We start from the raw sequence: 19,224 nt of genomic DNA, 5'->3' as shown, positions 1-19,224 counted from the left end.
TCACTGACTATATCCCCACTGACGTTAATCCAGCTCCCTCCCTCAGTGACCCTTCTCCCCCAGGACACTGACTGTATCCCCACTCACATGAATCCAGCGCCCTCCAACTATCCCTCAGTGACCCCTCTCGCCCAGTGCCTGAGTCACTGACTGTATCCCCACTGACATTAATCCAGCTCCCTCCCACAGTGACCCCACTCCCCCAGGGCACTGTCACTGACTATATCCCCACTGACATTAATCCAGCTCCCTCCCTCAGTGACCCTTCTCCCCCAGTGTCCTGTGTCACTGACTGTTTCGCTACTGATGTTAATCCAGCTCCCTCCCTCAGTCAACCCTCTCCCCTCCCTCAGTCACCTCCCCCCTCTCCCCCTGTGTCACTGACTGTATCCCCACTGACATTAATCCAGCTCCCTCCCTCAGTAACCCCTCTACCCCAGGACAATGTTTCACTGACTGTATCTCCACTGACGTTAATCTAGCTTCCTCACACCGTCCAGAAGTGACTCATCTTCCCCAACGCTGTGTCACTGACTGTATCCCTAATGACGATAACCCAGCTCCCTCCCTCAGTGATCCCTCTCCCCCAGGACACTGTGCCACTAACTGTATCCCCACTTAACATTAATCCAGCTCCCTCTCTCAGTGACCCCTCTCCCCCAGTGTCACTGACTGTATCCCCACTAACATTAATCCAGCTCCCTCCCTCAGTGACCCCTCTCCCCCAGGGCTCTCTGTCACTGATTGTATCCCCACTGATGTTACTCCAGCTCCCTCACACCGTCCCTCAGTGATCCCTCTTCCCCAACACTGTGTCACTGACTGTATCCCTAATGACGATAACCCAGCTCCCTATCTCAGTGACTCCTCTCCCCCATTGCCACTGAATGCATCCCCACTTACATTATTAATCCCTCTCATTCCCACTGTCCCTCACTGACCCCTCTCCTCATCCCTCATTGATCCCCTCCCCAATCCCTTAGTTACCTCTCTCCCCCTCCCTCAGTGACCTCCCCCAGGACACTGACTGTATCCCCACTGACATCAATCCAGCTCCCTCCCTCAGTGACCCCTCTCCCACAGTGTCACTGACTGAACCCCCACTTACATTATTAATCCCTCTCACTCCCACTGTCCCTCACTGACCCCTCCCCTCGTCCCTCATTGACCCCTCCCCTGTCCCTCAGTTACCCCTCTCCCCAGTCGCTGTTACCCCTCTCCCCCAGTGCCTGAATCACTGAATGTATCCCCACTGACATTAATCCAGCTCCCTCCCTCAGTGACCCCTCTCCCCTCCCAGTGATCCCTCTCCCTGACCCTCAGTGACCCCTCTCCCCAGTCCCTCAATGACTCCTCTCCCCCAGTCCCTCAGCGACTCCTCTCCCTGTCCCTCAGTGACCCCTCTCCTTGTACATCAGTGACCCCCCTCCCCAGTTCCTGTGACCCCGCTCCCCCATCCCTCAGTGACCCCACTCCTCAGTCCCTCAGTGACTCCTCTCCCCCAGTCCCTCAGCGACTCCTCTCCACGTCCCTCAGTGACCCCAATCCCCAGACCATCAGTGACCCCACTCCCCCAGTCCCTCAGTGACTCCTCTCCCCCAGTCCCTCAACAACTCCTCTCCCCCAGTCCCTCAGCAACTCCTCTCCCCGTCCCTCAGTGACCCCTCTCCTTGTACATCAGTGACCCCACTCCCCAGTTCCTATGACCCCACTCCCCCATCCCTCAGTGACCCCACTCCTCAGTCCCTCAGTGACTCCTCTCCCCCAGTCCCTCAGCGACTCCTCTCCACGTCCCTCAGTGACCCCAATCCCCAGACCATCAGTGACCCCACTCCCCCAGTCCCTCAGTGACTCCTCTCCCCCAGTCCCTCAGCGACTCCTCTCCCCCAGTCCCTCAGCGACTCCTCTCCCCCAGTCCCTCAGTGACCACTCTCCTTGTCCCTCAGTGACTCCTCTCCCCATCCTTCAGAGACCCCTCTCCCCCAGTGTCCTGTGTCATTGACTGTATCCCCACTAACATTAATCCAGCTCACTCCCTTAGTGACCCCTCTCCCCCAGTGTCACTGACGGCATCCCCACTGACATTAATCCAGCTCACTCCCTCAGTAACCCTTCTCCCCTCTCTCAGCGACCCCTCTCCCCCAGTGTCCTGTGTCATTGACTGTATCCCCACTAACATTAATCCAGCTCACTCCCTTAGTGGCCCCTCTCCCCCAGTGTCCTGTGTCATTGACTGTATCCCCACTAACATTAATCCAGCTCACTCCCTTAGTGGCCCCTCTCCCCCAGTGTCACTGACGGCATCCCCACTGACATTAATCCAGCTCACTCCCTCAGTAACCCCTCTCCCCTCTCTCAGCGACCCCTCTCCCCCAGTGCCACTGACTGCATCCCCACTGACATTAATCCAGCTCCCTCCCTCAGTGACCCCACTCCCTTCCCTCAGAGACCCCTCCCCCCTCCCTCAGAGACACCTCCCCTCTCTGAGACCCCTCCCCCTCCCTCAGAGACACCTCCCCCTCTCTCAGAGACCCCTCCCCCTCCCTCAGTGACCACGCTCCCCTCCCTCAGAGACCCCTCCCCCTCTCTCAGTGACCACGCTCCCCTCCCTCAGAGACCCCTCCCCCTCTCTCAGTGACCACGCTCCCCTCCCTCAGTGACCCCACTCCCCTCCTTCAGAGACCCTTCCCCCTCTCTCAGTGACCACGCTCCCCCTCCCTCAGTGACCCCTCTCCCCTCTCTCAGTGACCCCACTCCCCTCCCTCAGTGACCACGCTCCACTCCCTCAGACCACGCTCCCCCTCCCTCAGACCCCTCTCCCCCTCCATCAGTGACCCCGCTCCACTCCCTCAGTGATCACGCTCCACTCCCTCAGAGACCCCTCCCCCTCTCTGAGACCCCTCCCCCCTCCCTCAGACCACGCTCCCCTCCCTCAGTGATCCCTCTGCCCTCACTCAGACCTCTCCCCCTCCCTCAGACCACGCTCCCCTCCCTCAGACCCCTCCCCCCTCTCTCAGTGACCACGCTCCCCTCCCTCAGAGACCCCTCCCCCTCTCTCAGTGACCACGCTCCCCTCCCTCAGTGACCCCACTCCCTTCCCTCAGAGACCCCTCCCCCTCCCTCAGACTACGCTCCCCTCCTTCAGAGACCCTTCCCCCTCTCTCAGTGACCACGCTCCCCCTCCCTCAGTGACCCCACTCCCCTCCCTCAGTGACCACGCTCCACTCCCTCAGACCCCGCTCCCCCTCCCTCAGTGACCCCTCTCCCCCTCCATCAGTGACCATGCTCCCCCTCCCTCAGTGACCGCTCACCCCTCCCCCTCCCTTAGTGACCCCTCTCCCCCTCCCTCAGAGACCCCTCCCCCTCCCTCAGACCACGCTCCCCTCCCTCAGTGATCCCTCTGCCCTCACTCAGACCCCTCCCCCTCTCAGACCACGCTCCCCTCCCTCACTGACCCCTCTCCCCTCCCTCAGAGACCACACTCCCCTCCTGCAGTGACCCCTCTCCCCTCCCGAAGGAGCCCTCCCCCTCCCTCAGTGACCCCTCCCCCACCCACAGTGACCACACTCCCCTCCCTCAGACCACTCCCCCACCCTCAGTGACCCCGCTCCCCTCCCAGTGACCCCTCCCCCACCCTCAGTGACCACACTCCCCTCCCTCAGTGACCCCTCCCCCACCCTCAGTGACCACGCTCCCCTCCCTCAGTGATCCCGCTCCCCTCCCTCAGTGATCCCACTCCCACTCCCTCAGTGACCACACTCCCCTCCCTCAGTGACCCCTCCCCCACCCTCAGTGACCACGCTCCCCTCCCTCAGTGATCCCGCTCCCCTCCCTCAGTGATCCCACTCCCACTCCCTCAGTGACCACGCTCCCCTCCCTCAGTGATCCCGCTCCACCTCCCTCAGTGACCACGCTCCCCTCCCTCAGTGACCCCACCCCCAGTGACCACGCTCCCCTCCCTCAGTGAACCCGCTCCCCCTCCCTCAGTGATCCCGCTCCCCCTCCCTCAGTGACCACGCTCCACTCCCTCAGAGACCACGCTACCCTCCCTCAGTGATCCCGCTCCCCTCCCTCAGTGATCCCGCTCCCCTTCCCTCAGTGACCACGCTCCCCTCCCTCAGTGATCCCGCTCCCCCTCCCTCAGTGATCACGCTCCACCTCCCTCAGTGATCACGCTCCCCTCCCTCAGTGATCCTGCTCCCCTCCCTCAGTGATCACGCTCCCCCTCCCTCAGTGATCACGCTCCACCTCCCTCAGTGACCACGCTCCCCTCCCTCAGTGATCACGCTCCCCTCCCTCAGTGATCCTGCTCCCCTCCCTCAGTGATCCCGCTCCCCTCCCTCAGTGATCCTGCTCCCCTCCCTCAGTGATCCCCGCTCCCCCTCCCTCAGTGATCCTGCTCCCCTCCCTCAGTGATCCCGCTCCCCTCCCTCAGTGATCCTGCTCCCCTCCCTCAGTGATCCTGCTCCCCTCCCTCAGTGACTACGCTCCACCTCCCTCAGTGACCACGCTCCCCTCCCTCAGTGATCCTGCTCCCCTCCCTCAGTGACCACGCTCCCCTCCCTCAGTGATCCTGCTCCCCTCCCTCAGTGACCACGCTCCCCTCCCTCAGTGATCCTGCTCCCCTCCCTCAGTGATCCTGCTCCCCTCCCTCAGTGACCACGCTCCCCTCCCTCAGTGACCACGCTCCCCTCCCTCAGTGATCCTGCTCCCCTCCCTCAGTGATCCCACTCCGCTCCCTCAGTGACCCCTCCCCCACCCTGTGACCACGCTCCCCTCCTTCAGTGATCCTGCTCCCCTCCCTCAGTGATCCCGCTCCGCTCCCTCAGTGACCCCTCCCCCACCCTGTGACCACGCTCCCCTCCCTCAGTGATACTGCTCCCCTCCCTCAGTGATCCAGCTCCGCTCCCTCAGTGACCCCTCCCCCACCCTGTGACCATGCTCCCCTCCCTCAGTGATCCTGCTCCCCTCCCTCAGTGATCCTGCTCCCCTCCCTCAGTGACCACGCTCCCCTCCCTCAGTGACCACGCTCCCCTCCCTCAGTGATCCTGCTCCCCTCCCTCAGTGATGCCGCTCCGCTCCCTCAGTGACCCCTCCCCCACCCTGTGACCACGCTCCCCTCCTTCAGTGATCCTGCTCCCCTCCCTCAGTGATCCCGCTCCGCTCCCTCAGTGACCCCTCCCCCACCCTGTGACCACGCTCCCCTCCCTCAGTGATACTGCTCCCCTCCCTCAGTGATCCAGCTCCGCTCCCTCAGTGACCCCTCCCCCACCCTGTGACCATGCTCCCCTCCCTCAGTGACCCCACTCCACTCCCTCAGTGACCCCGCTCCCCTCCCTCAGTGATCCCTCCCCCTCCCTCAGCGACCCCTCCCCCTCCAGCAGTGACCCCGCTCCCCAGCGCCGTGTACCTCCAGTCATCCACTCCAGTGGGAAAAACTTTTCCTGATTTTGTTGTGATTATTGTCCCATCAATATCAAACCCTGCAAACTAGACAGACAGAAATGGGATGCGATTATTTTCATTAGACCCCAGTGTGTAATAGTTAATAGCTATTCTACGGATAAATTCCCTCCCCACCCAAATGCCTTTGTTATATCCCAGCCTGTAACCCACTCCCAGGGATCTGTTATCCTATATATCAACCCCTGAACCCCTGGATCAGATCCCAGCCTGTAACCCACTCCCAGGGATCTGTTATCCTATATATCAACCCCTGAACCCCTGGATCAGATCCCAGCCTGTATCCCACTCCCGGGGATCTGTCATTCTATATATAAACCCCTGAACCCCGGGATCAGATCCCAGCCTGTAACCCACTCCCGGGGATCTGTTATTCTATATATAAATCCCCTGAACCCCTGTATCAGGACCCAGTCTGTGACCCACTCCCAGGGATCTGTTATTCAATATATAGACCCCCTGAACCACTGGATCAGATCCCAGCCTGTCAACCACACCCGGGGATCTGTTATTCTATATATAAACCCCCTGAACCCCTGGATCAGATCCCAGCCTGTAACACACTCCCACGGACCTGTTATTCTATATATAAACCCCCTGGATCAGATCCCAGCCAGTAACCCACTCCCGGGGATCTGTTATTCTAAATATAAACCCCCGAGAACCCCTGGATCAGATCCCAGCCTGTAACCCACTCCCGGGGATCTGTTATTCTATATATAAACCCCCGAGAACCCCTGGATCAGATCCCAGCCTGCAACCCACTCCCTAGGATCTGTTATTCTATATATAAACCCAATGAACCCCGGGATCAGATCCCAGCCTGTAACCCACTCCGGGGATCTGTTATTCTATGTATAAACCCCACCAACCACTGGATCAGATCCCAGACTGTAAACCACACCCAGAGATCTGTTATTCAATATATAAACCCCCTGAAACACGGGATCAGATCCCACCCTGTAAACCACTCCCGGGAATCTGTTATTCTATATATAAACTCATAAACCCTGGATCAGATCCCAGCCTGTAACCCACTCCTGGGGATCTGTTATTCTAAATTTAAACCCCCGAGAACCCCTGGATCAGGTCCCAACCTATAACCCGCTCCCGGGGAACTGTTATTCTATATATAAATCCCCTGAACCCCTGTATCAGATCCCAACCGGTAACCCATTCCTGGGGATCTGTTATTCTATATATAAACACCCTGAACCCCTGGATCAGATCCCAGCCTGTAACCCACTTCCGGGGATCTGTTATTCTATATATAAACCCATACACTCTGGATCAGATCCCAGACTGTAACCCACTTCCAGGGATCAATTATACTATATATACCCCCCGAACCCCTGGATCAGATGCCAGCCTGTAACCCACTTACCGGGATCTGTTATTCTATATATAAACCCGGAACCCCTGCATCAGATCCCAGCCTGTTACCCACTCCCGGGGATCTGTTAGTCTATATATAAACCCCCTGAAACCCTGGATCAGATCCCAGCCTGTAACCCACTCCCGGAGATCTGTTATTCTATATATAAAACCCCTGAACCCCTGGATCAGATCACAGCCTGAAACTAACTCCCGGGGATCTGTTATTCTATATATAAACCCCTGAACCACTGGATTAGATCCAAACCTGTATCGCACTCCCGGGGATGTGTTATCCTATATATAAACCGCCTGAACCACTGGATCAAATCCCAGATTGTAACCTACACCCGGGGATGTGTTATTCTATATATAAACCGCCTGAACCTCTGGATCAAATCCCAGATTGTAACCTACACCCGGGGATCTGTTATTCTATATATAAACCCCTGAACGCCTGGATCAGATCCCAGCCTGTAACCCACTCCTGGGGATCAGTTATTCTGTATATAAACCCCCTGAACCCCTGGATCAGATCCCAACCTGTAACCCACTCCCGGGATTTGTTATTCTATATATAAAACCCGTGAATCCCAGGATCACATCCCAGCCTGTAACCCACTCCCAGGGATCTGATATTCTATATATAAACCCCAGAACTCCTGGATCAGATCCCAGCCTGTAACCCACTCCCAGGGATCTGATATTCTATATACAAACTCTTTGAACCCCTGGATCAGATCCCAGCCTGTAACCCACTCCCAGGGATCTGATATTCTATATATAAATCCCCTAAATCCTGGATCAGATCCCAGCCTGTAACCCACTCCCTGGGGTGTTATTCCATATATAAAAAAAAGTGTACCCCTGGATCAGATCCCAGCATGTAACCCACTCCTGGGGATCTGTTATATATATAAACCCCCGGAAACCAGGGAACAGATGCCAGCCGGTAACGCATTCCCAGGGATCTGTTAACCCATTTATAAACCCCCTGATCCCTAGGATCAGATCCAAGCCTGTAACCCACACCCGGGGATCTGTTATTCTATATATAAATCCCCCGAACCCCTGGATCAGATCCCAGCCTGTAACCCATGCCAGGGGATCTGTTATCCTAAATATAATCCGTCTGAAACCCAGGATCAGATCCCAGCCTGTAACCCACTCCCAGGGCTGATATTCCATATAAACAAACCCCTGAACCCCTGGATCAGATCCCAGCCTGAAACTAACTCCCGGGGGATCTGTTATTCTATATATAAACCCCAGAACCACTGGATTAGATCCAAACCTGTATCGCACTCCCGGGGATGTGTTATCCTATATATAAACCGCCTGAACCCCTGGATCAAATCCCAGATTGTAACGTACACCCGGGGATCTGTTATTCTATATATAAACCCCTGAACGCCTGGATCAGATCCCAGCCTGTAACCCACTCCTGGGGATCAGTTATTCTGTATATAAACCCCCTGAACCCCTGGATCAGATCCCAACCTGCAACCCACTCCCGGGATTTGTTATTCTATATATAAAACCCGTGAATCCCAGGATCACATCCCAGCCTGTAACCCACTCCCAGGGATCTGATATTCTATATATAAACCACAGAACTCCTGGATCAGATCCCAGCCTGTAACCCACTCCCAGGGATCTGATATTCTATATATAAACCCCAGAACTCCTGGATCAGATCCCAGCCTGTAACCCACTCCCAGGGATCTGATATTCTATATATAAACCCCAGAACTCCTGGATCAGATCCCAGCCTGTAACCCACTCCCAGGGATCTGATATTCTATATATAAACCCTTTGAACTCCTGGATCAGATCCCAGCCTGTTACACACTCCCGGGGATCTGTTAACCTATTTATAAACCCCCCCGAACCGCTGGACCAGATCACAGCCTGTTTCTACATATAAATCATGGATCAGATCGCAGCCTGTAACTCAGTCCTGGGGATCTGTTATTCTATATATAAACCCCCCGAACCCCTGGATCAGATCCCAGCCTGTAACCCATGCCAGGGGATCTGTTATCCTAAATATAATCCGTCTGAAACCCAGGATCAGATCCCAGCCTGTAACCCACTCCCGGGGAACTGTTATTCTATATATAAACCCCCCTGAACCCCTGGATCAGATCACAGCCTGAAACTAACTCCCGGGGATCTGTTATTCTATATATAAACCCCTGAAACACTGGATTAGATCCAAACCTGTATCACACTCCCGGGGATGTGTTATCCTATATATAAACCGCCTGAACCCCTGGATCAAATCCCAGATGGTAACCTACACCCGGGGATCTGTTATTCTATATATAAATCCCCGAACCCCTGGATCAGATCCCAGCCTGTAACCCACTCCTGGGGATCTGTTATTCTATATATAAACCCCCTGATCCCCGGGATCAAATCCCAGCCTGTAACCCACTCCTGGGGATCTGTTATTCTATATATAAACCCCCTGAACCCCAGGGACAGATCCCAGCATATAACCCACTCCCAGGGATCTGTTATTCTATATATAAACCCCCTGAACCCCTGGATCAGATCCCAGCTTGTAACCCACTCCTGGGGATCTGTTATATATATAAACCCCCTGAAACCAGGGATCAGATCCCAGCCTGTAACCCACTCCCGGGGATCTGTTATCCTAAATACAATCCGTCTGAAACCCAGGATCAGATCCCAGCCTGTAACCCACTCCCGGGGATCTGTTATTCTATATATAAACCCCCTGAACCCCTGGATCAGATCCCAGCCTGTAACCCACTCCCAGGGATCTGTTATTCTCTATATAAACCCCAGATCCCAGACTGTATCCCACTCCCAGGGGTGTTATTCCATATATAAAAAAAAGTGTACCCCTGGATCAGATCCCAGCCTGTAACCCACACCCGGGGATCTGTTATATATATAAACCCCCGGAAACCAGGGAACAGATGCCAGCCGGTAACGCATTCCCAGAGATCTGTTAACCCATTTATAAACCCCCTGATCCCCAGGATCAGATCCAAGCCTGTAACCCACTCCCGGGGATCTGTTATTCTATATATAAACCCCTGAACCACTGGATTAGATCCAAACCTGTATCGCACTCCCGAGGATGTGTTATCCTATATATAAACCCCTGAACGCCTGGATCAGATCCCAGCCTGTAACCCACTCCTGGGGATCAGTTATTCTGTATATAAACCCCCTGAACCCCTGGATCAGATCCCAGCTTGTAACCCACTCCTGGGGATCTGTTATATATATAAACCCCCGGAAACCAGGGAACAGATGCCAGCCGGTAACGCATTCCCAGGGATCTTTTAACCCATTTATAAACCCCCTGATCCCCGGGATCAGATCCCAGCCTGTTACACACTCCCGGGGGATCTGTTAACCTATTTATCAACCCCCCTGAACTGCTGGACCAGATCACAGCCTGTTTCTACATATAAACCCTGGATCAGATCGCAGCCTGTAACTCAGTCCTGGGGATCTGTTATTCTCTATATAAACCCCAGATCCCAGACTGTATCCCACTCCCAGGGGTGTTATTCCATATATAAAAAAAAGTGTACCCCTGGATCAGATCCCAGCTTGTAACCCACTCCCGGGGATCTGTTATTCTATATATAAACCCCCCGAACCCCTGGATCAGATCCCAGCCTGTAACTCAGTCCTGGGGATCTGTTATTCTCTATATAAACCCCAGATCCCAGACTGTATCCCACTCCCAGGGGTGTTATTCCATATATAAAAAAAAGTGTACCCCTGGATCAGATCCCAGCCTGTAACCCACTCCTGGGGATCTGTTATATATATAAACCCCCGGAAACCAGGGAACAGATGCCAGCCGGTAACGCATTCCCAGGGATCTGTTAACCCATTTATAAACCCCCTGATCCCCAGGATCAGATCCCAGCCTGTAACCCACTCCCGGGGATCTGTTATTCTATATATAAACCCCCTGATCCCCAGGATCAGATCCCAGCCTGTAACCCACTCCCGGGGATCTGTTATTCTATATATAAACCCCCTGATCCCCAGGATCAGATCCCAGCCTGTAACCCACTCCTGGGGATCTGTCATTCTATATATGAACCCCCTGATCCCCGGGATCAGATCCCAGCCTGTAACCCACTCCCGGGGATCTGTTATCCTAAATATAATCCATCTGAAACCCAGGATCAGATCCCAGCCTGTAACCCACTCGCGGGGATCTGTTATTCTATATATAAACCCATACACTCTGGATCAGATCCCAGACTGTAACCCACTTCCAGGGATCAATTATACTATATATACCCCCTGAACCCATGGATCAGATCCCAGCTTGTAATCCACTCCCGGGGTTCTGTTATTCTATATATAAACCCCCTGAACCCCTGGATCAGATCCCAGCCTGTAACCCACTCTCGGGGATGTGTTATTATATATATAAACCCCCTGAACCCAGGGATCAGATCACAGCCTGTAACCCACTCCTGGGGATCTGTTATATATATAAACCCCCGGAAACCAGGGAACAGATGCCAGCCGGTAACGCATTCCCAGGGATCTTTTAACCCATTTATAAACCCCCTGATCCCCGGGATCAGATCCCAGCCTGTTAAGCACTCCCGGGGATCTGTTAACCTATTTATAAACCCCCCTGAACCGCTGGACCAGATCACAGCCTGTTTCTACATATAAACCCTGGATCAGATCGCAGCCTGTAACTCAGTCCTGGGGATCTGTTATTCTCTATATAAACCCCAGATCCCAGACTGTAACCCACTCCCAGGGATCTGTTATTCTCTATATAAACCCCCCGAAAACACCTGGATCAGATCCCAGCATGTAACCCACTCCCGTGGATCTGTTATTCTATATATAAACTCCCTGAACACCAGATCAGAACCCGGCCTGTAACCCACTCCCGGGGATCTGTTATTCTATATATAAACCCCTGAACCCCTGGATCAGAACCCGGCCTGTAACCCACTCCCGGGGATCTGTTATTCTATATATAAACACCCTGAACCCAGGGATCAGAACCCAGCCAGTAACCCACTCCCGGGGATCTGTTATTCTATATATAAACCCCCTGAACCCCTGGATCAGATCCCAGCCTGTAACACACTCCCGGGGATCTGTTATTCTATATATAAACACCATGAACCCCAGGATCAGATCCCAGCATATAACCCACTCCCAGGGATCTGTTATTCTATATATAAGCGCCCTTCACCCCTGGATCAGATCCCAATCTGTAACCCACTCCCAAGGATCTGTTATTCTATATATAAACCCTGAACCCCGGGATCAGAACCCAGCCTGTAACCCACTCCCGGGGATCTGTTATTCTATATATAATCCCCCTGAACCCCTGGATCAGACCCCAGTCTGAAACGCACTCCCTGTGATCTGTTATTCTATATATAAACCCCTGAACCCCGGGATCAGATCCCAGCCTGTAACCCACTCCCAGGGATCTGTTATTCTATATATAAACCTCCTGAACCCCAGGATCAGATCCCAGCATATAACCCACTCCCAGGGATCTGTTATTCTATATATAAACACTGAACCCCGGGATCAGAACCCACCAGGAACCCACTCCCAGGGATCTGTTATTCTATATACAAACCCCCTGAACCCCTGGATCAGATCCCAGCCTGTAACCCACACCCGGGGATCTGTTATTCTATATATAAACCCCCCGAACCCCTGGATCAGATCCCAGCCTGTAACCCACTCCCAGGGATTTGTTATTCTCTATATAAACCCCCCGAAAACACCTGGATCAGATCCCAGCATGTAACCCACTCCCGTGGATCTGTTATTCTATATATAAACCCCCTGAACCCAGGGATCAGATCCCAGCCTGTTACGCACTCCCGGGGATCTGTTAACCTATTTATAAACCCCCCCGAACCGCTGGACCAGATCACAGCCTGTTTCTACATATAAACCCTGGATCAGATCGCAGCCTGTAACTCAGTCCTGGGGATCTGTTATTCTCTATATAAACCCCAGATCCCAGACTGTAACCCACTCCCAGGGGTGTTATTCCATATATAAAAAAAAGTGTACCCCTGGATCAGATCCCAGCATGTAACCCACTCCCGGGGATCTGTTATTCTATATATAAACCCCCCGAACCCCTGGATCAGATCCCAGCCTGTAACCCACTCCTGGGGATCTGTTATATATATAAACCCCCGGAAACCAGGGAACAGATGTCAGCCGCTAACGCATTCCCAGGGATCTGTTAACCCATTTATAAACCCCCTGATCCCCGGGATCAGATCCCAGCCTGTAACCCACTCCCGGGGATCTGTTATCCTAAATATAATCCGTCTGAAACCCAGGATCAGATCCCAGCCTGTAACCCACTCCCAGGGCTGATATTCCATATAAACAAACCCCTGGATCAAATCACAGCCTGAAACTAACACCCGGGGATCTGTTATTCTATATATAAACCCCTGAACCACTGGATTAGATCCAAACCTGTATCGCACTCCCGGGGATGTGTTATCCTATATATAAACCGCCTGAACCCCTGGGTCAGATCCCAGATTGTAACCTACACCCGGGGATCTGTTATTCTATATATAAACCCCTGAACGCCTGGATCAGATCCCAGCCTGTAACCCACTCCTGGGGATCTGTTATTCTATATATAAATCCCCGAACCCTGGGATCAGATCCCAGCCTGTAACCCACTCCCAGGGGTGTTATACCATATAAAAATCTGTGTACCCCTGGATCAAATCCCAGCTTGTAACCCACTCCCGAGGATCTGTTACTCTATATATAAACCCTTTGAACCCCTGGATCAGATCCCAACCTGTAACCCACTCCCGGGATTTGTTATTCTATATATAAAACCCGTGAATCCCAGGATCACATCCCAGCCTATAACCCACTCCCGGGTATCTGTTATTCTGTATATAAACCCCAGAACCCCTGGATCAGATCCCAGCCTGTAACCCACTCCTGGGGATCTGTTATATATATAAACCCCCTGAAACCAGGGAACAGATGCCAGCCGGTAACGCATTCCCAGGGATCTGTTAACCTATTTATAAACCCCCTGATCCCCGGGATCAGATCCCAGCCTGTAACCCACTCCCGGGGATCTGTTATTCTATATATAAACCCCCTGATCCCCGGGATCAGATCCCAGCCTGTAACCCACTCCCAGGGTTGATATTCTATATAAAAAAATCCTGTGTACCCCTGGATCAGATCCCAGCTTGTAATCCACTCCCGGGGTTCTGTTATTCTATATATAAACCCCCTGAACCCCTGGATCAGATCCCAGCTTGTAATCCACTCCCGGGGTTCTGTTATTCTATATATAAACCCCCTGAACCCCTGGATCAGTTCCCAGCTTGTGACCCACACCCGGGGATCTGTTATTCTATATATAAACCCCCCGAACCCCTGGATCAGATCCCAGCCTGTAACCCATGCCAGGGGATCTGTTATCCTAAATATAATCCGTCTGAAACCCAGGATCAGATCCCAGCCTGTAACCCACTCCCGTGGATCTGTTATTCTAAATATAAACCCCCTGAACCCAGGGATCAGATCCCAGCCTGTTACGCACTCCCGGGGATCTGTTAACCTATTTATAAACCCCCCCGAACCGCTGGACCAGATCACAGCCTGTTTCTACATATAAACCCTGGATCAGATCGCAGCCTGTAACTCAGTCCTGGGGATCTGTTATTCTCTATATAAACCCCAGATCCCAGACTGTAACCCACTCCCAGGGGTGTTATTCCATATATAAAAAAAAGTGTACCCCTGGATCAGATCCCAGCATGTAACCCACTCCCGGGGATCTGTTATTCTATATATAAACCCCCCGAACCCCTGGATCAGATCCCAGCCTGTAACCCACTCCTGGGGATCTGTTATATATATAAACCCCCGGAAACCAGGGAACAGATGTCAGCCGCTAACGCATTCCCAGGGATCTGTTAACCCATTTATAAACCCCCTGATCCCCGGGATCAGATCCCAGCCTGTAACCCACTCCCGGGGATCTGTTATCCTAAATATAATCCGTCTGAAACCCAGGATCAGATCCCAGCCTGTAACCCACTCCCAGGGCTGATATTCCATATAAACAAACCCCTGGATCAAATCACAGCCTGAAACTAACACCCGGGGATCTGTTATTCTATATATAAACCCCTGAACCACTGGATTAGATCCAAACCTGTATCGCACTCCCGGGGATGTGTTATCCTATATATAAACCGCCTGAACCCCTGGGTCAGATCCCAGATTGTAACCTACACCCGGGGATCTGTTATTCTATATATAAACCCCTGAACGCCTGGATCAGATCCCAGCCTGTAACCCACTCCTGGGGATCTGTTATTCTATATATAAATCCCCGAACCCTGGGATCAGATCCCAGCCTGTAACCCACTCCCAGGGGTGTTATACCATATAAAAATCTGTGTACCCCTGGATCAAATCCCAGCTTGTAACCCACTCCCGAGGATCTGTTACTCTATATATAAACCCTTTGAACCCCTGGATCAGATCCCAACCTGTAACCCACTCCCGGGATTTGTTATTCTATATATAAAACCCGTGAATCCCAGGATCACATCCCAGCCTATAACCCACTCCCGGGTATCTGTTATTCTGTATATAAACCCCAGAACCCCTGGATCAGATCCCAGCCTGTAACCCACTCCTGGGGATCTGTTATATATATAAACCCCCTGAAACCAGGGAACAGATGCCAGCCGGTAACGCATTCCCAGGGATCTGTTAACCTATTTATAAACCCCCTGATCCCCGGGATCAGATCCCAGCCTGTAACCCACTCCCGGGGATCTGTTATTCTATATATAAACCCCCTGATCCCCGGGATCAGATCCCAGCCTGTAACCCACTCCCAGGGTTGATATTCTATATAAAAAAATCCTGTGTACCCCTGGATCAGATCCCAGCTTGTAATCCACTCCCGGGGTTCTGTTATTCTATATATAAACCCCCTGAACCCCTGGATCAGATCCCAGCTTGTAATCCACTCCCGGGGTTCTGTTATTCTATATATAAACCCCCTGAACCCCTGGATCAGTTCCCAGCTTGTGACCCACACCCGGGGATCTGTTATTCTATATATAAACCCCCCGAACCCCTGGATCAGATCCCAGCCTGTAACCCATGCCAGGGGATCTGTTATCCTAAATATAATCCGTCTGAAACCCAGGATCAGATCCCAGCCTGTAACCCACTCCCGGGGATCTGTTATTCTATATATAAACCCCCTGATCCCCGGGATCAGATCCCAGCCTGTAACCCACTCCCGGGGATCTGTTATTCTATATATAAACCCCCTGATCCCCGGGATCAGATCCCAGCCTGTAACCCACTCCCAGGGTTGATATTCTATATAAAAAAATCCTGTGTACCCCTGGATCAGATCCCAGCTTGTAATCCACTCCCGGGGTTCTGTTATTCTATATATAAACCCCCTGAACCCCTGGATCAGATCCCAGCTTGTAATCCACTCCCGGGGTTCTGTTATTCTATATATAAACCCCCTGAACCCCTGGATCAGTTCCCAGCTTGTAACCCACACCCGGGGATCTGTTATTCTATATATAAACCCCCCGAACCCCTGGATCAGATCCCAGCCTGTAACCCATGCCAGGGGATCTGTTATCCTAAATATAATCCGTCTGAAACCCAGGATCAGATCCCAGCCTGTAACCCACTCCCGGGGATCTGATATTCTATATATAAACCCCCCGAACCCCTGGATCAGATCCCAGCCTGTAACCCATGCCAAGGGATCTGTTATCCTAAATATAATCCGTCTGAAACCCAGGATCAGATCCCAGCATGTAACCCACTCCCGGGGATCTGTTATTCTATATATAAACCCCCTGAACCCCTGGATCAGATCACAGCCTGAAACTAACTCCCGGGGGTCTGTTATTCTATATATAAACCCCTGAACCCCTGGATTAGATCCAAACCTGTATCGCACTCCCGGGGATGTGTTATCCTACATATAAACCGCCTGAACCCCTGGATCAAATCCCAGATTGTAACCTACACCCGGGGATCTGTTATTCTATATATAAACCCCTGAACGCCTGGATCAGATCCCAGCCTGTAACCCACTCCTGGGAATCTGTTATTCTATATATAAATCCCCGAACCCTGGGATCAGATCCCAGCCTGTAATCCACTCCCGGGGATCTGTTATACTATATATAAACCCCCTGAACCCCTGGATCAGATCCCAGCCTGTAACCCACTCCCGGGGATCAGTTATCCTATATATAAACTGCCTGAACCCCTGGATCAGATCCCAGCCTGTTACACACTCCCAGGGATCTGTTATTCTATATATAAACCCCTGAACCCCTGGATCAGAACCCGGCCTGTAACCCACTCCCGGGGATCTGTTATTCTATATATAAACCCCCTGAACCCCTGGACCAGATCCCGGCCTGTAACACACTCTCAGGGATCTGTTATTCCATATATAAACACCCTGAACCCCGGGATCAGATCCCAGCCTGTAACCCACTCCCGGGGATCTGTTATTCTATTTATAAACACCCTGAACCCCAGGATCAGATCACAGCCTGTAACCCACTCCCAGGGATCTGTTATTCTATATAAAAGCGCCCTTCACCCCTGGATCAGATCCCAATCTGTAACCCACTCCCAAGGATCTGTTATTCTATATATAAACCCTGAACCCCGGGATCAGAACCCAGCCTGTAACCCACTCCCAAGGATCTGTTATTCTATATACAAACCCCCTGAACCCCTGGATCAGATCCCAGCCTGTAACCCACTCCCAGGGATCTGTTATTCTCTATATAAACCCCCCGAAAACACCTGGATCAGATCCCAGCCTGTAACCCACTCCCAGGGATCTGTTATTCTCTATATAAACCCCCCGAAAAAAACCTGGATCAGATCCCAGCATGTAACCCACTCCCGGGGATCTGTTATTCTATATATAAACTCCCTGAACCCCAGGATCAGAACCCGGCCTGTAACCCACTCCCGGGGATCTGTTATTCTATATATAAACCCCCTGAACCCCTGGAACAGATCCCAATCTGTAACCCACTCCCAAGGATCTGTTATTCTATATATAAACCCTGAACCCCGGGATCAGAACCCAGCCTGTAACCCACTCCCGGGGATCTGTTATTCTATATATAATCCCCCTGAACCCCTGGATCAGACCCCAGTCTGAAACGCACTCCCTGTGATCTGTTATTCTATATATAAACCCCTGAACCCCGGGATCAGATCCCAGCCTGTAACCCACTCCCAGGGATCTGTTATTCTATATATAAACCTCCTGAACCCCAGGATCAGATCCCAGCATATAACCCACTCCCAGGGATCTGTTATTCTATATATAAACCCTGAACCCCGGGATCAGAACCCACCAGGAACACACTCCCAGGGATCTGTTATTCTATATACAAACCCCCTGAACCCCTGGATCAGATCCCAGCCTGTAACCCACACCCGGGGATCTGTTATTCTATATATAAACCCCCCGAACCCCTGGATCAGATCCCAGCCTGTAACCCACTCCCAGGGATCTGTTATTCTCTATATAAACCCCCCGAAAACACCTGGATCAGATCCCAGCATGTAACCCACTCCCGTGGATCTGTTATTCTAAATATAAACCCCCTGAACCCAGGGATCAGATCCCAGCCTGTTACGCACTCCCGGGGATCTGTTAACCTATTTATAAACCCCCCCGAACCGCTGGACCAGATCACAGCCTGTTTCTACATATAAACCCTGGATCAGATCGCAGCCTGTAACTCAGTCCTGGGGATCTGTTATTCTCTATATAAACCCCAGATCCCAGACTGTAACCCACTCCCAGGGGTGTTATTCCATATATAAAAAAAAGTGTACCCCTGGATCAGATCCCAGCATGTAACCCACTCCCGGGGATCTGTTATTCTATATATAAACCCCCCGAACCCCTGGATCAGATCCCAGCCTGTAACCCACTCCTGGGGATCTGTTATATATATAAACCCCCGGAAACCAGGGAACAGATGTCAGCCGCTAACGCATTCCCAGGGATCTGTTAACCCATTTATAAACCCCCTGATCCCCGGGATCAGATCCCAGCCTGTAACCCACTCCCGGGGATCTGTTATCCTAAATATAATCCGTCTGAAACCCAGGATCAGATCCCAGCCTGTAACCCACTCCCAGGGCTGATATTCCATATAAACAAACCCCTGGATCAGATCACAGCCTGAAACTAACACCCGGGGATCTGTTATTCTATATATAAACCCCTGAACCACTGGATTAGATCCAAACCTGTATCGCACTCCCGGGGATGTGTTATCCTATATA

The 19,224-nt window shown here is 52.3% G+C and overlaps 1 protein-coding gene across 3 annotated transcripts in view; it reads right to left on the bottom strand.

The window, feature by feature from the left end:
- pnkp (polynucleotide kinase 3'-phosphatase) overlaps positions 1–19,224 on the bottom strand; it is an 87,904-nt gene that overhangs the window by 48,746 nt on the left and 19,934 nt on the right. For all 3 annotated transcript variants that reach the window (XM_059950751.1, XM_059950752.1, XM_059950750.1), the window contains exon 4: positions 5,411–5,490. In XM_059950751.1, coding sequence (XP_059806734.1) covers positions 5,411–5,490 — 80 coding nt within the window. The remainder of the gene's footprint in view (positions 1–5,410; positions 5,491–19,224) is intronic.

Source organism: Hypanus sabinus, chromosome 26, assembly GCF_030144855.1.
Source record: "Hypanus sabinus isolate sHypSab1 chromosome 26, sHypSab1.hap1, whole genome shotgun sequence".
NCBI lineage: Eukaryota > Metazoa > Chordata > Chondrichthyes > Myliobatiformes > Dasyatidae > Hypanus > Hypanus sabinus.
The sequence above is the reverse complement of the archived record's forward strand: the minus strand, read 5'-3'. Positions and strand labels throughout refer to the sequence as shown.